This window comes from Sciurus carolinensis, chromosome 2 (genome assembly GCF_902686445.1).
Source record: "Sciurus carolinensis chromosome 2, mSciCar1.2, whole genome shotgun sequence".
Classification (NCBI taxonomy): Eukaryota; Metazoa; Chordata; class Mammalia; order Rodentia; family Sciuridae; genus Sciurus; species Sciurus carolinensis.
This window is the reverse complement of record NC_062214.1, coordinates 91,990,712-92,016,339: the sequence shown is the minus strand read 5'-3', so window position 1 is coordinate 92,016,339 and position 25,628 is coordinate 91,990,712. Positions and strand designations below refer to the sequence as shown.

The 25,628-nt window shown below is 40.2% G+C and overlaps 1 protein-coding gene across 7 annotated transcripts in view; it reads left to right on the top strand.

Annotated features, from left to right (window-relative positions):
* Tln2 (talin 2) overlaps nt 1-25,628 on the top strand; it is a 392,003-nt gene that overhangs the window by 210,819 nt on the left and 155,556 nt on the right. For 6 of the 7 annotated variants that reach the window (XM_047538976.1, XM_047538975.1, XM_047538970.1 and 3 more), the window contains 6 exons: nt 4,747-4,918; nt 6,575-6,672; nt 7,933-8,062; nt 8,817-8,969; nt 10,681-10,823; nt 13,258-13,385. In XM_047538976.1, the coding sequence (XP_047394932.1) occupies nt 4,783-4,918; nt 6,575-6,672; nt 7,933-8,062; nt 8,817-8,969; nt 10,681-10,823; nt 13,258-13,385 (788 nt within the window). In that variant the 5' untranslated portion in view covers nt 4,747-4,782. Of the gene's footprint in view, nt 1-2,310; nt 2,389-4,746; nt 4,919-6,574; nt 6,673-7,932; nt 8,063-8,816; nt 8,970-10,680; nt 10,824-13,257; nt 13,386-25,628 lie in introns of those variants that run through there. The other variant, XM_047538972.1, reaches the window with a different exon arrangement.

Sequence of the window (25,628 nt, the reverse complement as noted above, 5' to 3'; positions counted from 1 at the left end):
TGGGTAGGAGGGGAGCAGTTGATGTAGGAGGGAAGACATGGTTGTTAAGGAGGACTGGGAATTCTTAGAATATGCATCTCCTTGATAGAGCTGGACAGGAGAAGAGGCCACAGGGGATCTCTAGCTGCCTGTCTACTGGTCCCTCCTTGAATAAAAGACAGCCATCTTCCAGGGAAGGGTTGATTTGATCTGCTTTCCTGATGTTGACAGGCCCCTGGCTGTGTCTGATCTACACAAGTGTATGGAGTCTTGAATGCTCAAAGTGAGCAGCTGAGTATCAGAGCCCTGACAACCTATAAAGCAATACAGAGGGTACGACTTTGACTTTTGTGGCCCCTTTGGGTAGCTGTGACCCAGTGCATGGTAGGTTCTTCCTATTAGAGGAACTACTATTCCTCCCTTACAGAGGAGCAGATGAGAGTTGAAGAGAAAGGAAGGCTCCTTGCTGGGCACTGCTTTGGGAAACCAGAATTGCTTACAGGAGCTTGAGGTGTGAACACAGTTGAAGGATAGGTTTATAAAGGCCCCTGTGTTATGAGGACATTTGGTTATGTGATGCATGCAGTTATCAAACAAGACTGTGTATCACCTCCAGAGTGGGGAAGATGCAGATATAGCCATCCATGATTAAGTACAGCAGCCTCCAGTGGGTCATAATGGAGAGGGGCTGGGGCTGTATCCAGCTCTTACTGTCCTGGAGATCTGAGCCCCACTGAGGTGAGGTCACCTGGCCCTCCAGTCTTGCCAAGTGACCCAGCACCTCTGCTTTACAGAAGAGTATGCAGAGCCCCTGCAGTGCCTCCCTTAAGTTACCACTGGGCAGAATTTATTGACAAACCACAGTATAGGAACTGATTGTGATGCCAGCCCTGCCCTGGCATGTGGCTGGCAGAACTTTTTCCTCTTGAGCCATTGGGTTGGGGGGATGTGAATGATCGCCAAGACAACAACCTAAGAGTTTCTCTACAAACACACTCAGGTTCCACAGCTCAACCTCAGCTAGCACTGTGTCTAGAGAAGGGCATGTTGTATGTCTTGCATAAAGATGGTGCAGGGTCTGTGTAATGAACCAAGGACTTACTAGAAGGTGAGCTCCATATGAACAGGAGTCTTGTCTTTCATTATTCCCCAATGACTATCATAATGCCTAGTATATAACAGATGCAAGATAAAGGATAAATGAATTTTGAAGCTCAGATGGTAGCTGAATACAGAAGTATGCTGCTTCTGGTGTTTTCCAATCCCTATCAGTGAAGTTAATAACAGACCCTTAATCTAGCACTGTCTTTGTGCCTTTGGCATATTTAATGTATTTAATTCACTAGCAACCTTATAGGTAGATCTGTTATTCACCCCCATTTTAATGAGGAGGAAACTGAGGTAGCTGACAATTAAGTAACCGACTCAGTTATGCAGCTAGTAAGGCAGGGATGCAGTTGGAGCATCTCATGGCCCTCATGTACCAGGCAGAGATCCAAGGGGTGGCTGCTCATCTTGACCAATGATGGGCATTTGTTTTAGAGAGGAGGTGGCCTTGGCTGGAGCTGGGCTTGATGTCCTGGTGGACTGGGGTGAACCTGAGTGACCTGCTGAGCTGTTTACAGCACCCTGGGAGTGAAAAGTGTTTATTTTAAAAGGAGGATGTCTGGGTTTCACCATTGGTTCCATTGACTCATCTTCTACAATGGATGCTACAGAACACTTTCTGTGTTGGTCCAAGTGACCTTCACACATATAACAAGGACAAAAAAAGTGGTCAGAGTGGAGAAGAAATTATGAAAGGAAAAGTAATGTGAATTTCATGAACTTATATTTTGTCTTTTAGCAAAAAAAGAAAGAAGAAGTCTTAAGATCTTTCTGAAAACATACATTCAAATTGGGGTAAAAGGAAAAAGAATAGGTAGAATGGGGTCAGAACATAGGGGCAGGGATTATGTGGTAACAACACTACAAGCACTTGCACACAAATTTGACTCTGAGCTTCCTTGCAACCAAACCAGAAAAGGAAACCTGATCAGCTTGCCTAAGTCTATACCATTAAAAAGCCTGGAGAAGCAGGAATTAGCAGCGGGTTTAGGATACAGAAGTGAAAGTAAACCTTAGTTGCAAGCTGTCACAATGCTGTGCTGCCTGGAAAAATGTGACATTGGAGAAGGAGCAGACATCTTTATCAAGACTGTTGTTCTAGCTGCCTCGTTTGCTCAAGATGTGTAGTGGACATGTAACGAGAATTCTCACAAATGTTGGAAATATATATTTATTTTAAGTTGACATTTCTAAGTTGCTATTTTTGTTTTTTTTTTGCCATAGGGTAAATCAGAGTACTTAATGTCAACAGGTATCCAGTTTGCAAGAATCTTATTCTGTCATGAGTGGTACTAAAAACAGGTTGGTGCCATGGGTTTTGTGAGATAGTGATTAAATCAACACACACTGACTTCAGACCTCGTCTAGGTTTGGCTATGTGAGTTACCATCTTGCATGATAATGATAAAAATACCTTTTCTTTTTTAAAAAAGTTTTAGTTTATAAGCATTTCTTTATATACTTTGTTTTAAAAATATTTCTGTGAAATCCATTTTGGTCGTGTTTCATGCTTAGGAAAACTGAATTATAATAATGTAAGGAGTCAGAAGTAAGAAAATGACACTGGGGCCTATAGTCTTAGACCTGTGGGCATTGACCTTTGAGAGTAATTTGTTTGGCTTTTTGAATTTTTCTTTTATAATGTGTTCCCATGTAGTCATAGTGATGGTTTGGGGTTGTAGTTGTTTTGGGTGGCATAAAATTGAGAACATGAACTTCTTAGTATCTGGTGCTCCTTGTTCTGTTGAACATCTGTCCTGACCTTGCCTCCATTCTGTGGCTTCCTTCATGAAACATTAGGCTGCCACATAGGAATCCATTGAGAATAGTTGGCCAAGCACTGAGTTTCTGCTAGGAAGTTCCTTCCATGAGAACCAGTTGCTTCCTGCTATCTGAAGGGCAGGAGAAGATATGATGGGTGTAGAGGTTCAAGGAATTGCCAACCTGAGGTTGAACTAGGACACAGTGTCTCCATCCAGCACCTTTTCCGTGGACCAAGATTTGCCAGCTCCACTCCTCTCCAAAAGACCCAGGGTCAGCAACATGGGCCAGGCCCAGAGTGGAGTAGTGTGTGGTAAAAAGAGGCCTTTGACTACTCTAGGTCAATTGGTAGGGCCATAATAAGGTGGAAACCTCATCTATGTGGGCAACATCCTAATGGAATTGACAGTAACCATGTGATACCCATTTTGGGATAAAAAGCTTAAGATCAAAGCTGCCACACATTCCTCTGCCCCCTTCCCAGTCAGTCTACTCAGGAGATGAGTTTGTTCCTCCAGAGCCTGATCCTCTCTTCTATCTCCTTACTCAGACTCTGGCCTTGCCCTCTTATTGCTATTGCCAGAGACCACCAAGTTGCCAGATTCAATTGTTGTCTCATTCCTTATCTTACCTGACCAGTGATCAGCCCACAACACAGTCTGTCTCTCTCCCTTGCACAGACACTCTTCTGGACTCTACCCTCTCTCTTCTCTCATCTACCCCTCCACCACCTTGGCCCACTCTTCTTCCTGATTTTGAGTGTGTTTCCCAGGACTCAGTCCACAATTCTCATCTCTCATTCCCGAGACTTTCTAGTGTCTTCCACCTGGATTATAGCTCCACCTGTTCACAGCATTCATCCCAAGAACCACCCCCTTCCCATCTGTGTCTCCTGCAGTCTTCATTGTCTAGTTGATTTGGACATATTTCCCTGTCATGTCATATTTTTTTTGCTGCTCTCTTGGCCATCTGCTTCCCAGAACTCTGAGTTTCTCTCCTGTGCTCCTCATTACTATACCCCAGGGCCTTGCTATGTCTTGCAGGACTCACTGGCCCTGTCTATGTTCTCCATCTCCTTCAGGGCTCCAGTGTTCCATCCTACTGCTGCCTTCAGCTCCCAGGCCTACATCGTGGCTCTGTCTTCCCTTTCAGAAGGGAATCTCTCTCTGCTTGGGTAGGAGGGGAGCAGTCATTTGCTCTTTTGAAAGTCCAGTTTTCAGCCTGAGAAGGATGACCATCATGCAATGACATTTATAACACTCGTCCCAGGGAAAGAAGGGATTAGCCATCCCTTCGCTCTGCTGCATTCCATAAACAGCATTCATGACATCAAAGACTGTGGCCTTCCCCACTGTTACAACCAGCCATGCTCATAGAACTCAGCAGTTCAAGAAACCCTGCAACCAGCCCCAGGGGACAAACCAACCCATACAATGATCTACAACACAGCAAATTTGCCCATTTTATCTCTAGAGTTTAAATTTCATTGCCCCAAATTGGGGAGTGAGTTGGCTAAATATGCCTATAAAAAGAGGGGTGAAGGGGAGATATTGCATATGGCTTTAAAAGTCCTTGACATTGCAAATGTAAACTTATTGAGTATTTTGAAGTCCTCTTGACACATCAGCAATCCTACCACTGCCCAGGCTACAGAAAATTAATTTGATTTTGGGCAGATTCTTTATAAATGCTGTTGTTAATGGAGGAGCGTATTTTGACATTTCTCAAATAAGAAATATTTTCACAGACAAAACTCACTCAGGATGTAAGCAGCAGTCAGAATGACTTCCTAGTGAGGCAATCTGGATGGTGGATTTTAAGAGTTTACTTGAGAGTCCAGCGGTTGGTTTTGTTTTCTATAATTATTATCATCAGGGCTTGTCTCTTTGTGTTTTCTAGAAGTTCTAAGTGAGAACCTTCAAGTCATCTAAGAAGATGGTGGCCCTATCCTTAAAGATTTGTGTCCGCCACTGCAATGTGGTGAAGACCATGCAGTTTGAACCATCTACAGCTGTGTACGATGCCTGCCGAGTCATTCGGGAACGGGTACCCGAGGCACAAACAGGACAAGGTGGGTCATGGGTTATTCGCTGGCTTCTGAAAATGTATGTTCTTTGCTCTGTGGCTTAAGGAACAGAGAGTCTGAGTGATGCACATGACTCCTAGTGTGTATGTTGTAAATGAAATGTCTTCTTAGATTGGATACTCTTTGTTTCCTGTATGAGACTTAGGATTGACAGTATAGATCCAAGTCATCAGCAAGGCATACCTGTTATCTTGACCCTCCCACATGTCAACATGGTGCTCTGTAGTTTACAAACCACTTTTTGGTGTATCACCTCATTTGCCCAATAAAAGAAAAAGTATCTGCTTCGACACACACTGGTTATTTATATCCTGAGCCCTGTTCCATGTGCATGTGAACACTTTCCTCTGCTATCAGAACCCAGGGCAACTCTTACAGTACAGGCCCTTTGAAGGAACTTTATACATTTTTTCTCACATCTTAAAAAGCAGGGAAGCATGTGTGTTGTGATATACTGTGTTTGGTGTTTGAGTGAGCCACTGCCCCCTTTAATCTGAGTTTAAGAAAAAGCCCTTCATACAATTGATTCTACCTCTCCTGTTGTCTTCTCTCTACATTCTATTCCCTTATTTAGGTGTTTATATGACTGACAGTTGAGAAATGGGTGTCACATTAAGTGAAGAATCCTTTAGAATGATATTAGGTAAAACTTTGCATAAAAAATGGAAGGGTAAGAGTCGAACATAGCCTTCATGATAATGATAAATAGGAACAGGCCTTCTGGAGAATATCTAGTTTTCACAAAACTTCTGATGCTTTGGTCTGAAAACATTACTGATGTTGCTCAAAATGCTGTCTTACTTCTAGAGTACTCAGAAATAAAACCAAAGTTTGCTGACAACCCCACCTTACACCGTACTCCAAGATTTGATTGACTAGTCACTTCTGATACCTTTATGTTTTGGTTTCTTTTTTGTTGTTTTTCTCTCAGATTTTTTAAAAAAAACTTCTTTGGGCTGGACTTCTATAAGGTCTGGTGAAGGTATAAACTTTTAAAGATGTAGAAGTTGTTTTCCTGAGAAGCTGGAGAAGCTCAGACATTCCTCTGGGTCTCTGAAATTTCCTTAATTGTGTAAAGGAAGAGAGAGTTCCTCAGAGGAATGAGCTGCCCCTGCTCAGATAGGAATAAGGAGTTCCTGTGGAGAACACAGAGTTTAATTTTCTAACTCTGGTGGTAGTGGGGGCAAGGAACTCCTGCCAACCTTTTCTAGCACACTGTATTGGTATCCTTTGTGGCATGAAGGCCCATCTACCCCACTTTGCTTAAGTGACTTCAGTCTTAGCCACTTCCTCAGTTGCTCTTCTCATTCTCCATGGGTTCTTGGCCTAGAGAACTCAGTCGAGTGCAGTTAAAAGGAAGTCGGGACTGCTTTGCTCTTAGGTTTCCCTAACTTTCAGACGACTCCAACCCACTGGTCCTAGGAAAGATGAACCTTTTTTTGGGTATTGCTTCTGCTACTCAACTCTTCCTCCTCCTGACCTGCTTAGGTGCACTGTCTGCATGCATTGTCAAAATGAAACAGGTCTCTCTGGTGAAGAAGAACACCCACTTCCTTGCCAAGGCCGCCAGCTCTGAGTCTGGGACCAGTGATGACTTGGTCACTACTTGGTCTCCTCTTTTTCTTTCTGTTTATGTTTCAGCTTCTGACTATGGGCTGTTTCTTTCGGATGAAGACCCCAGGAAAGGGATTTGGCTGGAAGCGGGCAGAACACTGGATTACTACATGTTGCGAAATGGGGTACACTTTGCTGGTGCTGACTTGATTCCTTGTTGCTTTGTCTCTGGGCCTTCAGTGGAAGCCAACATCATTACACTATTTTGATTCATGGGTGTCTTGTTCACAGTTTTCATGCAGTAAACTTTTTGAGACTGTCCAGGTGGTAAGAAAATATCAGCAATCCACATTCTTGAAATTCCACAGAGGGATTAAAACAGGTCGGGTTAGTGTGTTAAGCAGTCTGTCTGTGTCATGTGGCTGGCTAGGTAGTTGTGAGATAAGATATAGCATCTTGCTGTGGTTATGTCCCTGTAGCTGGCCATGAGCAGAAGCATGGTGGGAGGGAGAACAAAGTATAATCCTGAAGATAGTCTGAGATGGAATAGTAATTACCGTTTCATTTTTGAAAAAATAAACTTCAAATTAGAGGTGTGAATTTAATAACCATCAGTAATAGTAACAACAAAAGAGTTGTTCAGTGGAAGGGGTTGAGGACATGATTAAAGATGTGTTGAATATTCTCTTCCACTTAGCCAACAAGATACTGGGGGTTTGGTACGTAGATTGAAGTGGATCTATCAGATTGACCAGCATGCTATAAAGCAGGAGTGAAATATTTGATTAATTTTAATTAATTTCCCCCGAATAGGTCTGTTGTTAAGTACTAAGAAAGAGGTGTCTTTAAAAAAAAATAACTCATACACTTACTAGCCCTGCTTGGTTTTGCCATTATTATATTACTTCACTCTTATGAAAACTACTTCTACTGTCAAAGAATTATGGGGATATTGCTTATGTCCTTTATTATATAAAATTCATATATAGTAAACATTTTTAAAGTAAAATTTTATAAATAATTTTTATATGTATGGGTAGTAAAAAATTTTCATGGCAGTGTATCTATAATTGAAGATACTCACTACCATCTTTTAAAAAGATGTGCAGGCATTTCCCTCTGCTAAATTCTCATTAATTCAATTCTTAGCCTTTCATGGGAACATAGCTGCTTTTATTCTACAGAGGATAGTTTTCAGTCATTGAGCTACAGGTACTCCTTCTTGAGGTACAGTGTCACTACCAGATTTTTAAGAAATCTTTCCAGGAATAGCTGTTTGCACTGGAGATTCTGTAATAGCAGAGCATTAGCAACCCCAGGACAGCAAAGGAATATTTTGAAAGAATGAGGAAATAGCCTCTGCTGGGTACTCATTTCTTTTTTGAAAGAAAAAATGTTCAAGGTTATTATCTTTCCCCACTCACGCGAAATGGTTTGTGCTCTAGGATATTTTGGAATATAAAAAGAAACAGAGGCCTCAGAAAATCCGGATGCTGGATGGGTCTGTGAAAACAGTGATGGTGGACGACTCCAAGACAGTGGGGGAGCTCCTGGTCACCATTTGCAGCAGGATAGGTGAGCACACCCACAACTCAGATCTGTTTATGCTTTGTTTTTAATAGCATGCTTCTTTCTTTTCCACTTCTATTTGGTGTCTAGGGAATTTTAAATACGGCTTTACACATGAAATTAGGACCAATACCAAGAAAATGTGTCCATTCTCCTGATTTGCCAGTCCACTAACTGGTGTCACAAACATGTGAACATCTCACTGAGTCACAATTGAAAGATTTCATTTCCCTCTCAGAAAACAAAAGAGATTTTCCATGGAAAGTAATTTTTTAATGGTGTATTCACCCCAACCTAGTGCTGGCATCATGTGCAAGCTTCATTGGTATCCAGTGTCTTCTTGAATACTCATGGCAATGACCTATGCAATCAACTCTCAGATTTTCTTCTTGTAACCTCTATTAGTCTCCAGAGAACAACTCTTCCACCCTCCCACATGAAGCCCTTCAAATCTTTCCAAAACGTCACCTTGCCTATCTTAGTTTTCTCTTCATAGAAAGCAAACTCAGTTCCTTCAGACACTTCTTTTTTGACATCATCCTCTGCATGCTTTCTACTTTGTTCTTGTTTCTCAAATATCAGTCCAGAGAATAGTACCTGACATTTCTAATGTGCTTCACCAGCTGAAGATCCTTCATTGACATGTAAGGAAAGTCTCTTTCTGTCCTTCGCCAACAGAGACTCCCCGCAGTATCCCAGACCCTACGTGGAAGGAGTTGACAGAAGTTTAACCTAATTATAACCTAATTTCTATTATTAGGAATAACGAATTATGAAGAATACTCTTTAATCCAAGAAACCATTGAAGAAAAGAAAGAGGAAGGGACGGGTACACTTAAAAAAGACAGGACACTGTTACGAGATGAGAGGAAGATGGAGAAGTTGAAGGCCAAGCTTCACACGGACGATGACTGTAAGTGTTTGCAGAGCAGGCACCACCCAGGATCTGCCAGGCCTCATCCTTTCCTGTCATCCTGTGACCCAAAGCAGGAGTTGGGGGTTTTGTAATCTGTAAATATTTTGGTTTGTGTCACTAAAGATGAAAGACTTCTAAAGAAACAAAGAAAAGAACCTGAAATACCATTTTTCATCTAAAAAATTTCATCATATCAAATATAAAAATTGTGTTTGCATTTTCTCCATTATCTTCTAAAACTTTATTAATAGTTTTAACTTGGATCCAAATAAGATTGACTAATATACCACTTAACTATTTTAATGAAATAGGCTCCCTCTTCATCTGTTAATTTTTTTTCTTGCAATTTGTGTGTGTGTGTGTGTGAAGAAACCCGGTGGTTGGTTGTATAGCATTTCCTACACTGAATTTTGTTGACTTCATACCTCTAGTGTCATGCAACATGTCCATGTGTCCCTTTTAATCCCTTAGATCTGGAGGCTTGCTTATGTACATGTATTAATTAAGAATCCCTTCAGTGGTAGTATATACTTGCATCAGGAAGTTGTTTCTGGTTGGTTTTCTCTTTTGGGGGGGACATGTGGCGGGGCCATCAGTGACCACTGTTTAGATCCATTATTTCCTAAATGGTTAAAATCAGTGATAAAATTTTATCTTAGGAAAATCATTTTTCACAACCATTTAGTTAATCCATGGAAAAGTAGCATGTATCCCTGCATGCCACCACAGCCCTGCTCTGTGTGTCCTGCTGCCCACCCTCCACCAAGAGCATCCTAATCCATCACACAGGTCACTTGGGCCTTCAGACCTCCTTGTTCTTGCTCTTGCCACAGTGTGGGATGACATCATCACTGTCTTTAGGTTTATTGATCTTTGGTGGGGCCATCATTTCCTCTGACGCTTTCTCTATTCCCTTTTCTTTCTGCCTCATTAGATTTTCAGTTACATACTTCTTTCCAAGAGACTTTAGTAGACAAATCCCAAGGATTTATTAATGTGTGCACAATACTCTCCAGGTGCTGTGGGAAGTGAGGTCTGTCAGACACGTTCCCAGTGCTGAAGTTGCTTACAATTTAGTGATGCTGGTCATAAATCCCTACCAACACCATGAGTGTTAAGCCCAGAGAGGAATGAAGGAGAGTGCTGTGGACGTGCTTAGGGAAGTGATCGATTTCTTGCATCTAGATGGTAGACGAGATTCTCTGACAGAAATTCAAACTGGCCCTGGGGGTGGGGGTCGTGTCTGCCATCTCCACCCTTTAGTGGTCTGCTTCCCCTCTGTTACTAATTTTCTTCCTTTTCCACTTGGAGTCAGAGGTAACTTGTTATATTCAGTGTCTCTGAACTCCTTCACTAGATGAGACTGTAGCATCTATTCTGGATTCAAAGGAAAATTCTGACTTGATTTCTTAGCACAGAACACTGTTTCCTTATTCTCCCCTAGGGGAGGGGCATTTATAAATTGATTGTAGTTCTTTACCTAACTTTGGGAATAGTTGGGGATTTTCTCGCTCACTTGCCTTTTGATCAGTCAGATGATAGATGTGAGATTATTTAGCAAAGTTATAAAGCACAATTCTAACATAAGAAGTGTGTATGACTATCTGCATTTTAGAAATCCATGTCTATGTTGCACTGCTCTTTTAGTAAATCTCTTTCACTTTAGAAGAAATATAAACACAGTTCTTTCCTATGTCTTGTGTTGTAGTAAATTGGCTGGATCATAGCCGAACGTTCAGAGAACAAGGAGTGGATGAAAATGAGACATTGCTGCTCAGGCGGAAGTTCTTCTACTCTGATCAGAATGTAGACTCGAGAGACCCCGTGCAACTGAACCTGCTTTATGTCCAGGTACAGCATTTCCTGCTCAGGCGCTGAGACTGTGAGCTTTTAGCAACCTCCTGGCTGGGTGTCTGGGAGCAGGATCCTGGTTCTGATTCCCAAGGCCTTACAGTATCTGCTTTCCAGGGTGCTGCTCTAGGTTCCTCATGGTGGTGGTGCAGGTTAGTATTGGGTCTGAGCTGTTGGACATCCAGAGAAGGCCTCCCTGGGCCTATTTTCAGCTTACCATATTGGGATATGGTGGGCACTGTCCTCTGCCTGGTTTTGAGAGGCAGTTGTGTTCCTTTAACTGGCTCACCATTCCACATACGCTCGAGCTCTGTTAGATAGCAGCTTAGAACACCATAGAGTATCAGTCAGAAAATCAGTACTTTTCAGTAACTGATAGCTAGCCCTCCAGATAACCTTTCATGTCTTTATCATGAACTAATTGTTTTATCTCAGACAAGTCTTTCAACACATTTGCATTGCAGTTTCCAGGTGTGTAAGATGAGGACTTTGCACTAGATTATCCCCAAGGTTTCTTTCCACTCAAGGAAAACATCTGTATTTCTGCCACTTTCTTCTCACCCAAACTTCCTTTCCTATTTATTTACTTATCTGCCTATGGAAATAGTGCAAGGATTGCACACTGAAGCCATACCCTCTGCCTGTATTTAAAAGTAAACTCCCTTTTTTAAAGTATGAGATATTGGTTAGTCCCCTTATACGTTGGTTCTGTATGTTCTGTGACTGTCCTTGTGTTCAGTGGCAGAGCTCAGTAGTTGCAACACAGACCGTAAAACCCTCAAGGTCTGAATTGTTTACTGTTTGGCGATTAAGAGAAAATGTTTACTGACCCCTGTTAGTGGATGAAAGGAATGGCAGGGAAAGAAAACTGGGAGGGAAAAGGTTGGGACCAAAAGAGATAGGAAGGCAAACAGAAGATGCTCGTAGGTTCAAGGTCCACAGTGATAGCCAAGAGATCTAAGGATGGTCTGGGGTCATTTAACTAAAGAAAGAAAAAACAGAAAGAAGAAATAAAGAGCAACATAGCAACAGATGGAGAATTGGGAGAGGGCTGCAGATGCAGTGAACCCTGCATTCTAGGACTGGAATTGTTTGTCTTTTCCCAAAGTTCTGTGAATTGAAATCTTATCTCTCACTCTGTGTTCATGCACATGAGTTCATCTCGTTCTCTTCTTATGTTGTGTTGGTCTTTACCTTAGGATGGGGGTTGGATTGGTTTTACTTCTTTATGGTTTTTCTCTGCTAACTTTATGATTTAAGCTCATTAAAAAAAAATAAATTGTGTTTTTAATTCAACCCGTGTGAGTCTGATCCTTTTACCAGGGTTTTCCTTTGCCTTTGTTTTTCATGATCACTTCTGCCTTTTAGATCATCAGCAAGCTTTACTTTTTTTTTTTTTTTTGGATACATGCATATATTTAATAATGAAACAATTCATTAACAAAAAATTATAAAAATTCATGATATCTCAGTGCTGTGGAAGAAAGTGAGATATCAAGGAGAAAAGCAACTGAACCAGAAGGTAATATGATGAGCAAAAGCAAATGCAAATATGACTAGGATAGTATTATATGATCTGAAAAGAAGAAGGACTGGAGAAGCAACCAGTTATCTGATTGCTTGGTAGCAAGTAGCCTCACTGAATGCTGCACAGAATGGAGGCTATGAGCCAGAGAAAGTCAGGAAAGGACAAGAATATATAACCCAGGGTAAATAGATGGAAGAGAGTAGGAATTACAGAGAGATGACTCTAAGGCCTTTTGTTTCCTCTAAAGTCTAAAATAATTATGTCTTAAGTTTTTAAGTATGTCAGTCAAATTCTATGATCATATCATGAGTAGCACTAGGCACCTGTGAAGAAATGGTGAGGGAAATAGTTTATAAAAGTAAAGGGGTGACATGGATCCTGCTCTACAGAGCTTACAACCTACATGAGGAGACAAATTCTACACATAAAACTATTATAACATATATTTACAAAGTAACATACATACATATAAATATACATATGAATATCCAACATAGGAAGGCTAAGGGGTACTATGTCAATAATTGCTTATAAGTCCCTAGGAGAGTCATTGAAGGCTTCCTAAAGGAAAGAATGTTGGACTTGTTTAAAGTATAGTGTTAGTAGAAAGTAGGGCATGTGCAAAGCTACAGAAATAGGAATAAATATACCATGTTCAGTAAGCTTTACTTTTGATATGCCAGGCCCCTGACATGCATTCCAGCTATTGGCCACTTTGGGCAAAGACTAGCTGCTCCTTCCACCTTGATTCTGTATGTTCCTGTCCGCTATCCAGTGGGTCCTGGGTGTGCCCAGCACCTTTCCTTGCTCCACGGAGAACGTGTGCTTCATCAATGTGAATGTGTCAATGTGGACAAGTGTCTTCTCCCAGGCCCCTTAGGTTTTTTCCTGCCCTTTGTGTTTCAGGCTCGGGATGACATCCTGAATGGCTCCCATCCTGTGTCCTTCGAGAAAGCCTGTGAGTTTGGTGGGTTCCAAGCTCAGATACAATTTGGACCTCATGTGGAACATAAACATAAGCCTGGATTCTTAGAGTAAGTGACCCTTTGTTTTTCCTTTTCCTCTTTTCACTTGTTCTCTTTACCTGTTTAGTTTTCAAAGAGATAGCCAAAATGCACACCCTAATTTGAATCCATTGTCAGGATGTGTTAGTTTTTGCTCAGTTGAGTTTATGGCCAAGTTTGTGGACCTGGGGGAAAGCAAGAGGCCTAGAAGTACAGTGTTGGGTAATTGTAAAGATGGTGTGTTCTGAGATCAGCAGGAGTGCTTTCCTGTTTGCTGGAGATTCAGTGTCACCCCATACATACCACTGACTGTTGGCCAGCCTGTCCTGGGCGTCTCCACAGTGGAGTTCACTCCCTCTTCCTGTACCCTATGCACGTTGCTTCTTCATGCTGCACTACATTCTGTCATCTTCAGTTGTTTGTGACTCCTGTGTTAGAACAACAGAGCATAAAGGAGAGAGAGATTCACACTCTTTGTTACAATCTTACAAATTCTTAGTTGCCTTGAAATTGTGATGTGCATGTGAACTACATACTCCACTTCTTTATCCCATCTGGTCTTTGGTTCTTTTTTATAAATTAATGGGTGCATTTTCATCTGTCTTTGGACTTAGATTTCAAGAGGAAACTGATCTTACAGATTCATCATGGCCCCACAGGGCATGGGCATTAGGGTTGGAATTCCTCATACTGCCAGCAGGACAAGCCCAGCTACTTACAAGCTGTTATGTGTCTGAAATTGTCCTCCCTCCTGTTTTGAGGACTTTCCCAAGTGTTTTATAAATGTCTTCCTCAGATAATACTTTTCCTTACCCATCCCCCGTTTTCCTTTCTATTTTCTCTTAATGCAAATAAAACACTTGGGTGATTAAAAAAAAAAAAATCACCCAGAGTCCCATGGGGGTCAATGTCGTGCCATCACCTCAAGTGTGCAGCCTGTAGAGGGCTTGGAAGTTGGATCCTGATGTGAATGCTGATTGGGGGCAGGGGACAAGAGCATTTCTGGAGGATACTGCCAGCTTGAAATGTGCTAAGCAGGTCATCCATCATGTTCAGTCCAAGTGGATTAAAGGCAGCAGGTAATGCAAAAGCTTATTTGTCCTTTGACCTCACTTTCACTTTGTTGGAAAATAATTGTGACCAGCCTATGCCCTTGAGTGAGAAGAAAACCTGCCTTTTCTCCTGGTGGCAAATACTGCTTAGCCAACATGCTGTTTGGTCTAAACTGAATTGGTAGAAGAAAAACGCCAAACCCTCTGCCCTTGGATTAATGAACTTCAGGAGCCTTTCCAACATGATGTGTAATCCTACAATATACCTATAGTAACCTTGAGTTTGAGAGTGGCTTTGAGCAGTTCCTGTCCCATACTCTGTTCAGTCTTCCCCAAGAGTCATCAGGCCTAGTGTTCCTCAGGAACCCGTTTTTTCACAACCAGTCTGGCTGTCTCTGTCTGCAGGAGCCTCAGGAGGCCTTCCCCTCTGTCCTGCGACATCACAGATGCCTTACTGGAAGCCATGTGCATGTGTTCTTTTCACAGTCCCACATTGGGACCACAGCTCATTCCTCGGATACATCATAAGCCTGAGCATTACAGTCACAGACACTGATAAATAAACACCAGCAACTAGTTAGGTCTTGGAGGAAACAGCATTTTACTTCTGTTTCTAGAGTGACTGATGAAAAATGGGAGAAAACAGAGGGAAGGCTGTTAAGCCAGAAAACTTTAAATGAAAACTTTCCCTAGTTCCAGGCTTTAATTCCTGTAACCATGTGTGGCCCTGGTGGAACAGAGATCTAACCACAACCATTTATTGGGTGCTTGGGTGATGCTGATGGTCATTTCACATGTGCACTAGGGCAACTAGTTCTTAGCCACACCCCCATCCCGCTGCTTATGAATGGAGGAAGCGGTGTTTCATGTGGTAGATATGAAAAATGAAAACTCCTTTGGTCTTTTCCCTAGTGGTTTCAGTTGTATCAACCAAGTCATGTGACTGTCACTTTGCTGCCGACCACTTGTATAGAGACTACTGACTAATCTCAGAGTGTTGGCATTGGGCTGAACAGTCTGTGCTGTAGTTTGTGGTCCTGTTTGGCTCCATACTTGCACTTAGTAAAAGTGGGCTTCTCTTCATAATCTGAGAGAGTAGTTGTGTCCAGTTTTTTCCCCCTAAGATTATGAAATGAAGCTCATGCCTCTAATGGTATGTGTATCCTTACTCTGCATCTAAATTAAAATAAGGTTATCATGCCTGGTAGCAATTATCTTTCCTTACAAATTTGATTTACTTTTTAATTAGACCAAATCTAGTCTATGTAATGAAGCATGTCCATTTAATGCAGATATTTAATTGTGCATGTTCTTGCTCATTCTGTGTTGGTGGAACTTCCTGTGGAGGTCAGTCCCCTCTCCACAAATCTATGAGGTCACAATTCCCTAATTTGTAGTTGGATGTCAGCTCCTGTCTTTGCCTGGGCTATTACATAGCCTTCATGCCTGTCCCCAACTAGCCTTTGTGTGTGCTATCTACCAGGACAATTCATTGTTTAAAAATATAAGAAATGAGAAGGTTGAACTTGTGACAGGGCCAGGTTGGAGATACAGTCACCAGAAATTTCAGTCACATAGTCTGTGAATGAGGCATATAGGAGTGTGTTTGCCAAGTATATTTCTTTTAATTGTTTTTTTTAAAAATTACTTAGCACTTTTGTTCAATGTCAGCATAATATGGATATTTTTATGAAAATCTCTTTCAGTTTTCTCTTCAATATTTTTTGGACTCAGTAGCACCTAAGTGAAGATACTCTTGGAGAAAAGTGAAAATCAGTCAAAAAGACTTAGAGTTTTCAGAGATTTTAGGATTATTTCATGTACCCTCTCTCTATAGATTGGGGCGGGGGAAGGTGAGAGAGAGACAGAGAGACAGAGACAGAGTACAGAACTGTCAAGAGCTGGAATCCAGAAAAAATCCAGATCTCCCAAATTGAGTCTGATTGTGCTTTATCTACATGAGTTTTGCTTAGGTCACCTGCAAAGTGGCCCAGAAAGGGACACTTGATTGGAGCATGCAGTAAATACAACACATAATCTAATAATCAGATATTCATGTTATGCTTTTTTGTATTCAGAAAATGCTGGAAGAAAACATGGCATGTGTTCCTTAACTCATGGATTGTGTGTGTGTGTGTGTGTGTGTGTGTGTGTGTGTGTGTGTGTAGTGCCAGATAAAGGGAAGATTCAAGCAGGTACTGGGTGCTGATAATTTGCTGTATTGGAGTCCACAGTTTATGTGGCAAATATATGTGGTTATCTGGAAAGCCAGGACTTGGCCCTGATTTCAGTGAAGTTTGGTCTTTTTGCTGTGTTTTAAATGCTGTATGGTCTCTTGAGGATGCTGGGAGTTGTTTCTAGAGAGGTGGGAAGAATATGATGCAAGAAGCATTGTTGATCAAAGAAACTGACAAAAAAGAAGTTAACTATAAAGAATTAAGCAGCAAGAAAACACTATAATAATGGCTAATTTCAGGCCTCTTAAAAACATGGTGGAAAATGTTAAGTAGTAAATTATCAGAGTAAAAGTCTGTGTAGACCTTATTGTATTGGAGAAGGTAAGAGTTGCTGATAAATTTTTTACGTCAAATCAAGTGTATGTGATAAAAATTGAAGGAAACTCTAAGTAATGAGTATATAGTATTCTCTGTACAATTCTTTCAAGATTTTAGTGTTTTTGAAATTTTTCATAATCATAGGGAAAATTTGAGACTAGAAGAATAGAAATAAACTATATGGAAACAATGAGAGAAACCAGCCTTTTTAAAGTATTAATAAGATTTTAATTACTGGCCAAAACAGACACAAAGAAATAGTCTCTATTTCTAGAGTCTCCTATAATCACAAACCAGTGGAGGTGTGGAGGGCTGGGTGGATAAAACAAACAACTTCACCCCTATGATGGCTGCAGGGTGAATTATGGAAACAAAACCAGAAAAGGTATGGTAAAAAGAATGTACTCACCTGTGAGTTGAAAGCCAGCCTCAGCAACTTAGTGAGACCCTATCTCAAATAAAATATAAAAAGGACTGGGGATGTGACTCAGTGGTTAAACACCTTGGGTTCGATCCCCAGTACCTCCCCACAAAAAGGAATGCACAAAATAAAACATAAGTACTTTTAAATAAATTGAGCATCACACCAAACATAAGTGAATTAAACTCAGCAGTTTAACTGTTTTACTGAGTAGAATTTAAGTCCAGTCTGTACCATTATTAAAAGACACATTTAAAACTTAAAGTAACCATATGGAAAGTGATGCACCAGGAAATGACTAGTTAGAGCTGGCAAAGCCATATTTAATATCACACAAAATAAACACTTTCAAGCAAACAAAGCCTAAGTAGAGATAGAGAAGATCATTAGAAAGATAAAGGACTAATTCACCAAGGTCAGATAATAATTGTGAACCTGACATTGACCTGAATTAATATAAAGGAAAAATAAGCAGCATTACAAAAATTCAGATGCCCAGTTTTAGTGGAGTAGTTTAACATACCCCACCACAGCATGTGATTAGTAGAACAAGATCAAAAGGCAAAGAAAATTAAGAAGTAATTGAATAAAAACCACAGAGAAAACTAATAAAAATATCGGTTCTTTGAAAAAAGTAATAAACTTGTGAAAACCTTGGATAAGTTTGATCAAGAAGAAGAAGGTAAAAGTATTATTAGTAATGTTGGTGGAGCAGAACTACAGAGAAAATTATTTTAAGAAGCATAAAAGAATGTGATGGGAACATGAAGCCACACCCCACAAAAAAGAAAATTTAGACAAAATGGATAATTAGGACATGTAAATAGATGTGTCATCTTGAAAGAAATTGCCTTACTATTTTAAAATATACTAATCAAAAAACAAAAACTAAGACCAGGTTATTTCACAGAATAGACAAAAAAGTAAAACTCACCTTTATCTAAAATTAGCAGACCATAATACTAAAACTGAGTACAGACCATATATAGCTTCCAACCAAGTATAGATATATCCCCCAAAAAGTAAAATATTAACAAATTGAGTCCCACATGACATATGTTTATGTGTAATTGCAAGTTGTAACTAAACAGAGTTTCCTCCAGGGAGGCAGTAGTCATGTTTTCAACGAGTATCTGAGTGCTTTCTATGTGGCAGTCTTTGGAGATGGAGCATGAAAAACACATTCCTGCCCTTGTGCACCTTATATTCTAGTGCAGAGAGGCAAAACACAAATAATTATTGAGTAAAATACATAATACTTGAAATGATGAATGACACAGCAAAAAATAAACCAGAAAAAGAGTAAAGCGTATATATGTTTTAGGGAGATGGGGGAAATTGATCAATTTAGAATGGATAGGCAAGGAACTCTGCATGAAGACTATCAATATTTGAGCTGCTTTCATTAGGAAATCCATTTATGTAGTACATGATGTTAGCACATTTGGAAAAAATGATTGTCTTTTTTATTTGATAGAGTATTATTTATGATACAATCTTGATGGGAAGAGAAAGAGAAACTTTGTGGCACACTAGGGACACATGGAAACTTCTTCAGTCTACCAAAGAATATTATAACAAGTATCATAATTTAATATTAGAAGCATTTCCATTATTGTCAGGAAGGATGATGCAACCAGTGCTTTCTGTTGACTCAACACCAAATATTCTAACAGGTGCAATAAGGAAAGAAAAAGAGTTAAAAGATAAAAGGCTTGGAAAACAACCTGTCCATAGTTGTAGGTGATATGATTATCTACATAGGTAATCTAGTCAATGTACATAGAAGCTTTTTAGAATTAACAAGAGGTTAAATAAGGTCTCTAGAAAAAAGATCAATATATTAGAGCAACTAATATTGCTACACACAATCAACAGACAAAATGTATTTGAAAAACAGGAGACACATTTTATAATTGTAACAAAAAGCACAATGTATCTAGGAAGGAAACTATCCAACAATCCTCAAGATCTAACCAATAAAATAATAGTTTATTGAAGAGCATGAACTATCTGAATAAATGGAGTTTGCTATGATAATGGATAGGAAGACTTGACATTAGATAACAGTTCTGCCCAACTTTATCTACAGATTCTATTTAATTTCAAACAAAACCCACTTATTTAGCAATGAAAAAAATATTCTTTTTTCAGGGGAGGGGAAGGTACTGGGGATTAAACCCAAGAGCACTCAACCACTGAGCTCCAATCCCAGCCCTTTTGTGTGTTTTATTTAGAGACAGGGTCTCACTGAATTGCTTAGTGCATCACCTTTGCTGAGGCTGGCTTTGTACTCATGATCATCCTGCCTCAGCCTCCCAAGCTGCTGGGATTATAGGCGTGCACCAGGCAGAGAAAATATATTCTTAATATGGTTATCTCAATAAAGCTATTAAAAATTTAAACTAGTTAAGGCTCAAGAAAGGCAAAGGCTAATTGAATATACTGCAAGATCATTCAACTATTACATTTTGTAAAATATAGTAATTAAAACACTATATTGTCATAGGGTGATATAATTGTTCAAAAATGGTTAAGCCTGCCTTGATTAAGATTAAATTTTATTAGGCAAAGACATCACCAAGTTAAAAGCAAAACTCCAAGCTGGAAGAAATTTACATATTTGCAATGTAAACTACCAAGAACAAATTAACATCCAGAGGTATTTAAGAAGCTAAGAAAAAGATCATTAGAATACCAATATGCACTCTAGAAAGGAGAAACCTTTATTAACATATAAGATGAAAAGATATTCAACCTAATAAGTAATCCAAGAAATACAAAAAACACCAAGGATATAGTATTTCATGTCCATGGGATAGGTACAAATTTAAATGTATAAAAATCCAATGTACTTTAAAGAGGAAACAAGATGTTTGAGAATATATATCCTTGTATGTAGAAATACACAAAGAAAAACAGGGTATATTATTATTTCTAAAGAGAAGGAGATATAGGAACATACTACCATATTCATCAAAAGTAGCCACAATTAGATAAAGAAAGGATATGGGATTTCAGCTAAATCCATATCTCTGGCTGGGAATAGAGCTCAGTGGTAGAGCTCTTGCCTATCATGCACAGGGGCCTGGGTTCAATCCTGAGCACTGTAAAATAATAAAATAAATCCATATCTCTAATAGGTAGCAATCATAAAGCAAATATGGTACCATATTAACATGTATTTCTTCTTGACAGTAGCTATATAAATTATGAGGCACATACTTCTCTATAATTTGAAATGTTTCATAGTTCATATCTCAATATTAACATGAGAGAATAACTTGTGTTTACTGAGGTTGGAGATATAACATGTGGCAAAGGCACATGAAAAGGTTCTATCCCTCTGTATATTACCAGAAGAAAAGGCCCAATGATTGGGTACAGGCAGGTCACAGACTGAGGAAACCTCTCTCATCCTCCATGACGGGACCCTGCGTGGGTATTCCTGGGAAGAACCCCTGAGAAAACAAAGCAACCAGGATGTGAGTCTGTGTTGTGCGAAATTTAGAGTGGACTTGGAAATTTTCTGCCACACATTCAAGATAATACTACTGTCAACAGGCAAAGCTCTTGACACGGTAGGAAGTCTCAAGTCAGTCTCTCCTCTGGCATCAGTTCAGACGCATATTTGCCATGCCAAGCTGATCCTCGGTGTGCTTTTGTCAGAATAATTTGGCTGTAGATTCTGTTTTCAAACTAACAATGAAGCAGGCGTTTCAGCTTTTGTTTTTCATCAGCTGTGTCTTATGTCCCCCTCCTCACCATCCCCCTCACACTGGGATCTTCACAGCCAAGAGCTCTCCTGTCACATTGGGGATGCTATGGTCACTCAGTGGCACCTTTGCTCTTTCCTCCTGACACAGCTTCCTAAGGTCGGTGCTTAACTCCCTAACTACTTCCAAACTCAAAACTGTGAAACAGGGAGCCCTGAGCTATGCTTGCATTAAAGGGCATTTGGATTGGTTCAGGGTCACAGAGTTACCCAGGTGGCTGAGACAAGTCTTCAGACCCAATTCCTGTGCTCCTGGTATGCTGCTGTGGTTTGAATGTGTCCCCTCCAGGATCTAGGTTTTGCCCATGTGATAGTATTAACAGGGCCGTTAGGGGGTGATTAGGCCATGAGACCTTTTCCCTCCTGGATGGGATTGGCATCCTTATGACACAGGCTTTCATGGCAGTCTCCTAGCTTGCCGATCAGCCGAGGGAGGGAGGACACAGCATCCCTGTGCTCTGAAGGACACAGCCCTGACCAGGCAGCAAACCTGCCAGTGCCTCAGTCTCAGGCGTCCTGTCCTCCAGAACTGTAAGTTTCTTTTCTTTATGAATTGCTCTGACTGTGGTATTCTGCTGTCAGCACATGGGGCTAACCTGTGCCACCTTACTCCCCATTCTTTCTTACACCCTAGGCGTTTCCCTAATGCTTCATTCAGTGCTTCCTTCCACCTGTATCATCATCTCAGGTCACCAGGACTCAATCAGATCTCAGTCACACTGACATTTTCATCTTGAATCTGGATTCAAATCCACATGTGTCTGGTTTGTAATTTGAGCTGTCTGCTTGCTTTGCCAGTGTTTCTTCAGCCTATGTCAGAACTGTCCAGAGGGCTGTATATGCAGTATTTCAATATATAAACTGGGCAGGTCTCGGGTGAAGCCTGAAAACTGGCATTGTTAGCAAGTTCCTAGGTGGTGTTGGTACGCTGGTCCTGAGGTCAACAACTTAAGAACTTTATGTGATACTAAACTTGAGATGTTATCATTAATCACTTGATGATTCAATGTAAAGATTGGAGTAAGAAACCTGTGTCCCAGTGACCTCTGGGAGACACAGTCCCCACTGCATCTCTACCTCCCTCCATTCCTGCATCCTCTGCTGGGGAAGCCCTCCAGTGCTTCTCATGTGTTCATACTGATGCCCTCGCTTCTCATGAATGAGGCACCTTGTTTTCAGTTCATAAGACAAATGACAATCCTATGTAGGAATCCTTCCTGCTTTTCAGGTGATAAAACAAGCTTAGAGAAGTGGTAATTTGCCCAGGGTCATGCAACTACTTGGTAGCAACTCTGGGACAGATAAGAGGCAGTTAACATTTCTTCAAATGATAGCAGCCTCCTCATGTTCTTGCAACGTATTGCCATCTTTGGGACTCCTCTGTTGTAATTATTTGTACAGGCAGCTTAAATTTTACATTAGAAAATGAGGTTTTGTTATGTATACAGTGGAATGTTATTCAGCCTCAAAGAAGATCCTGCCATTTGTGACAACATGGATGCACTAAAGGACATACTAAGTGAAATAAGCCAGAAATTGAAATACTGCATGATCTCACTTACATGAGGAGTTAAACAACAACAACCACCCTGAAATACACAGAAACAGTGGAAAGGTGACTACCAGTATAAGTGTGGGGATGAGGGGACAATGGAGGTCAAAGGGTACAGAGTTTCATTAGTGTGGATAAACAAGTCTAGAAATGTAATATACAACATGAAGACTTTAGTTAATATTGTATACTGGCAATTTACTAAGAGATTTTATGTACTTTTACCACAAAACAGTAACTCTGTGAGATGATATGTTAATTTGCTTGATTGCAGTAATCATTTCAGTTTGTAAGTGTATTTCAAAGCAGCATGTATGTATCTTCAAATATATATCATAAAAATACAATTACACCTTGTCTTTAAAAAAGAAGAAAATGAGGTTTTATGAACACCTGGGTTTGATTCCAGATCCTGTTGCCTCAAATGTGTTAAATTATTAAATTTCCCTTCTGATTCTAGTGGCTTCTGGGTATTTCTAAAATAGCATCTGTCACTATATGGCCTCTATTATAATATGATTATGTGTTCCATGGCTCATCTCCTTGTCTGAAGAGTCTGAGATACTGATCACATGGGTTGGCATTTGACTAAAGGGTAACCTGGAGGTACCAGGTGTACAGTAGTCAAGATCATGTCTCTGAGCCCACAGACAAGCTTGACCTGCTGGCTATGGTATGAGTCATTCACCCAGCATCTCTGAACGCCAGAGTACCAGTATAAAATGGAACCTTTTCATCCTAGAGCTTTTGTCAAAATTTAATTACATGTGTCACCTGAAACTGTGTTTGACCATCAATAAATGGAAGCTATTGATAGTAGAAACCCTCTGTCGTCTGTTAGATCAAAAAGTTATTTAAAGTACAGAGTCATATCTTCCTCTCAGAAACCTTTTAATTTTCAACTTTTTCATTCATTTCCCAATCTCTCATGTAGGGCCCAGATTTTTTTCTTTCTGTGCATCCCCAGTTCATCTTCTGCCTGTCTTTCTTATAAAAGCCATACACAGTGCCTCGTCTGTGAAGGAACTTGAAGGCCATCATGAAGCAATCTGAGGGCAGAATATATTTAGATTTTTATGATTTTTTTTCCTTTTAAGGATTTTACAGTTATCTTACCTGTCTCTAATAACTCTTTGTAAATATGTAATTTTAGGAAGCATTACGTAGCTCAGTTTTTATCCTGTTGCAGTAGTAAATGGGATATATCTGGGTATTATGTAATCATGCAACATATGCCAACTGTCACAGAATGGAGCCCAGTGCAACTGATTAGGCCACAGGGATTAGGGATCATAGAAGAAGAATTAATTCTTTGCAAACTTCCAACTTCCTGAAGATCTTAGTAAGAAGAGCATTGACTGGTCCACTCACTGGGGAAATGGGAGGGCTATTATTACCACTGCATTCAGCAAGGGTGATGCTTAAATGACTGACTGTAGGGTTTGGTGGAGTGAAATCTAAATGCAGGTCTGTTAGATGGCTAACCTTTTATGGTAGGACTATTCAAGGTGGCAGTGGGAGGGACTGTGCTTGGCCAGAGCCTACTTAATTAGAAAATTTCCAATCAGGTTTGACAATCTGACCCATTTTTCTCAGAGAAGGCTAACACATTTCCCTTGTAACCACATCCCAGATGCTTAGGAGCCTTGCAGACTGTCTTGGTAATCAAAACAACTGAGCTGGAACTGCTGCCCTGCTGGCTGGCAGGTAGTGGTGACAGGCTGCCTGCGCCCTCCTGCATTGTGCTGACACCGTGCTGATATGCTGAGAGAGAAATATATACACATACACATACACACACTTGCTATTTTTAAATTATTTGTTCTTTTCTTTTATTGGTGTGTTACAATTATATGTAAAGTTGGGTTTCTTTTGACATAATCATACATGCACGGAGTTTAATTTACTCCATTTCAGTTCCTGGTTCCCCCCTCCCAATCCCTCCTCCCTTTCCCTATTCTCCTTCCTCTGCTGTACTGGTCTTCCTTTCATTTATTTATTTATAATTAGTGCTTTATAATCACATAAGGGTGGAATTCACTGTGGTATATTTATACATGTACATAGCCTAATTTTGTCAAATTTATTCCACATTTCTCCCCATTTCATCCTTCTTCTCTCCCTGTAGATTTCTTTCTTCTACTCTACTGATCTTCCCTATATCTGTATGTTATCCAATCCCTCCCCACTTTTTTCCCTTATTTTGCTCTAGCTTCTGCATATGAAAGAAACATTCAACCCTTGATTTTCTGAGTCTGGCTTATTTCACTTAGCATAATGTTCTCCAGTTCCATCAATTTACCGGCAAAAGCCATAATTTCATTTTTTGTGATGGCTGAGTAAACCTCCATTGTGTGTATGTACCACATCTTCTTAATTCATTCATCTATTGACAGGCACCTGGGCTGGTTCCATATCTTGGCTAACGTGGGTTGTGCTGCTATAAATGTTGATGTGGCTATATTGCTATAGTGTGCTGATTTTATCCCAAGGAGTGGGATAGGTGGGTAATGGTGGTTATATTCCTAGTTTTTTGAGGAATCTCCATACTGCTTTCCAGAATGGTTATACTAATTTATAGTGTCACCAACAATTTATGAGTCTACCTTTTCCCCCACATCCTCTCCAGAATTTATTATTTGTATTCTTGACAATTGCTATTTAGGCTAGAGTGAGATGAAATCTCAGTATAGTTTTGATTTGAATTTACCTGATTTCCAGAGATGTTGAACATTTTTTCTATATATTTGTTGACCATTTGTGTTTCTTCTTTTGAGAATAAAACCAAGAATCATTTAATGGGACAGCATCAAATTGAAGAGCTTCTGCACAGCAAAGGAAATGCTAAGGAGGAGGAAGAGGAAGCGTACAGAATGGGAGAAAATCTTTGCCAACTCCTAATGGGGATTAATATCCAG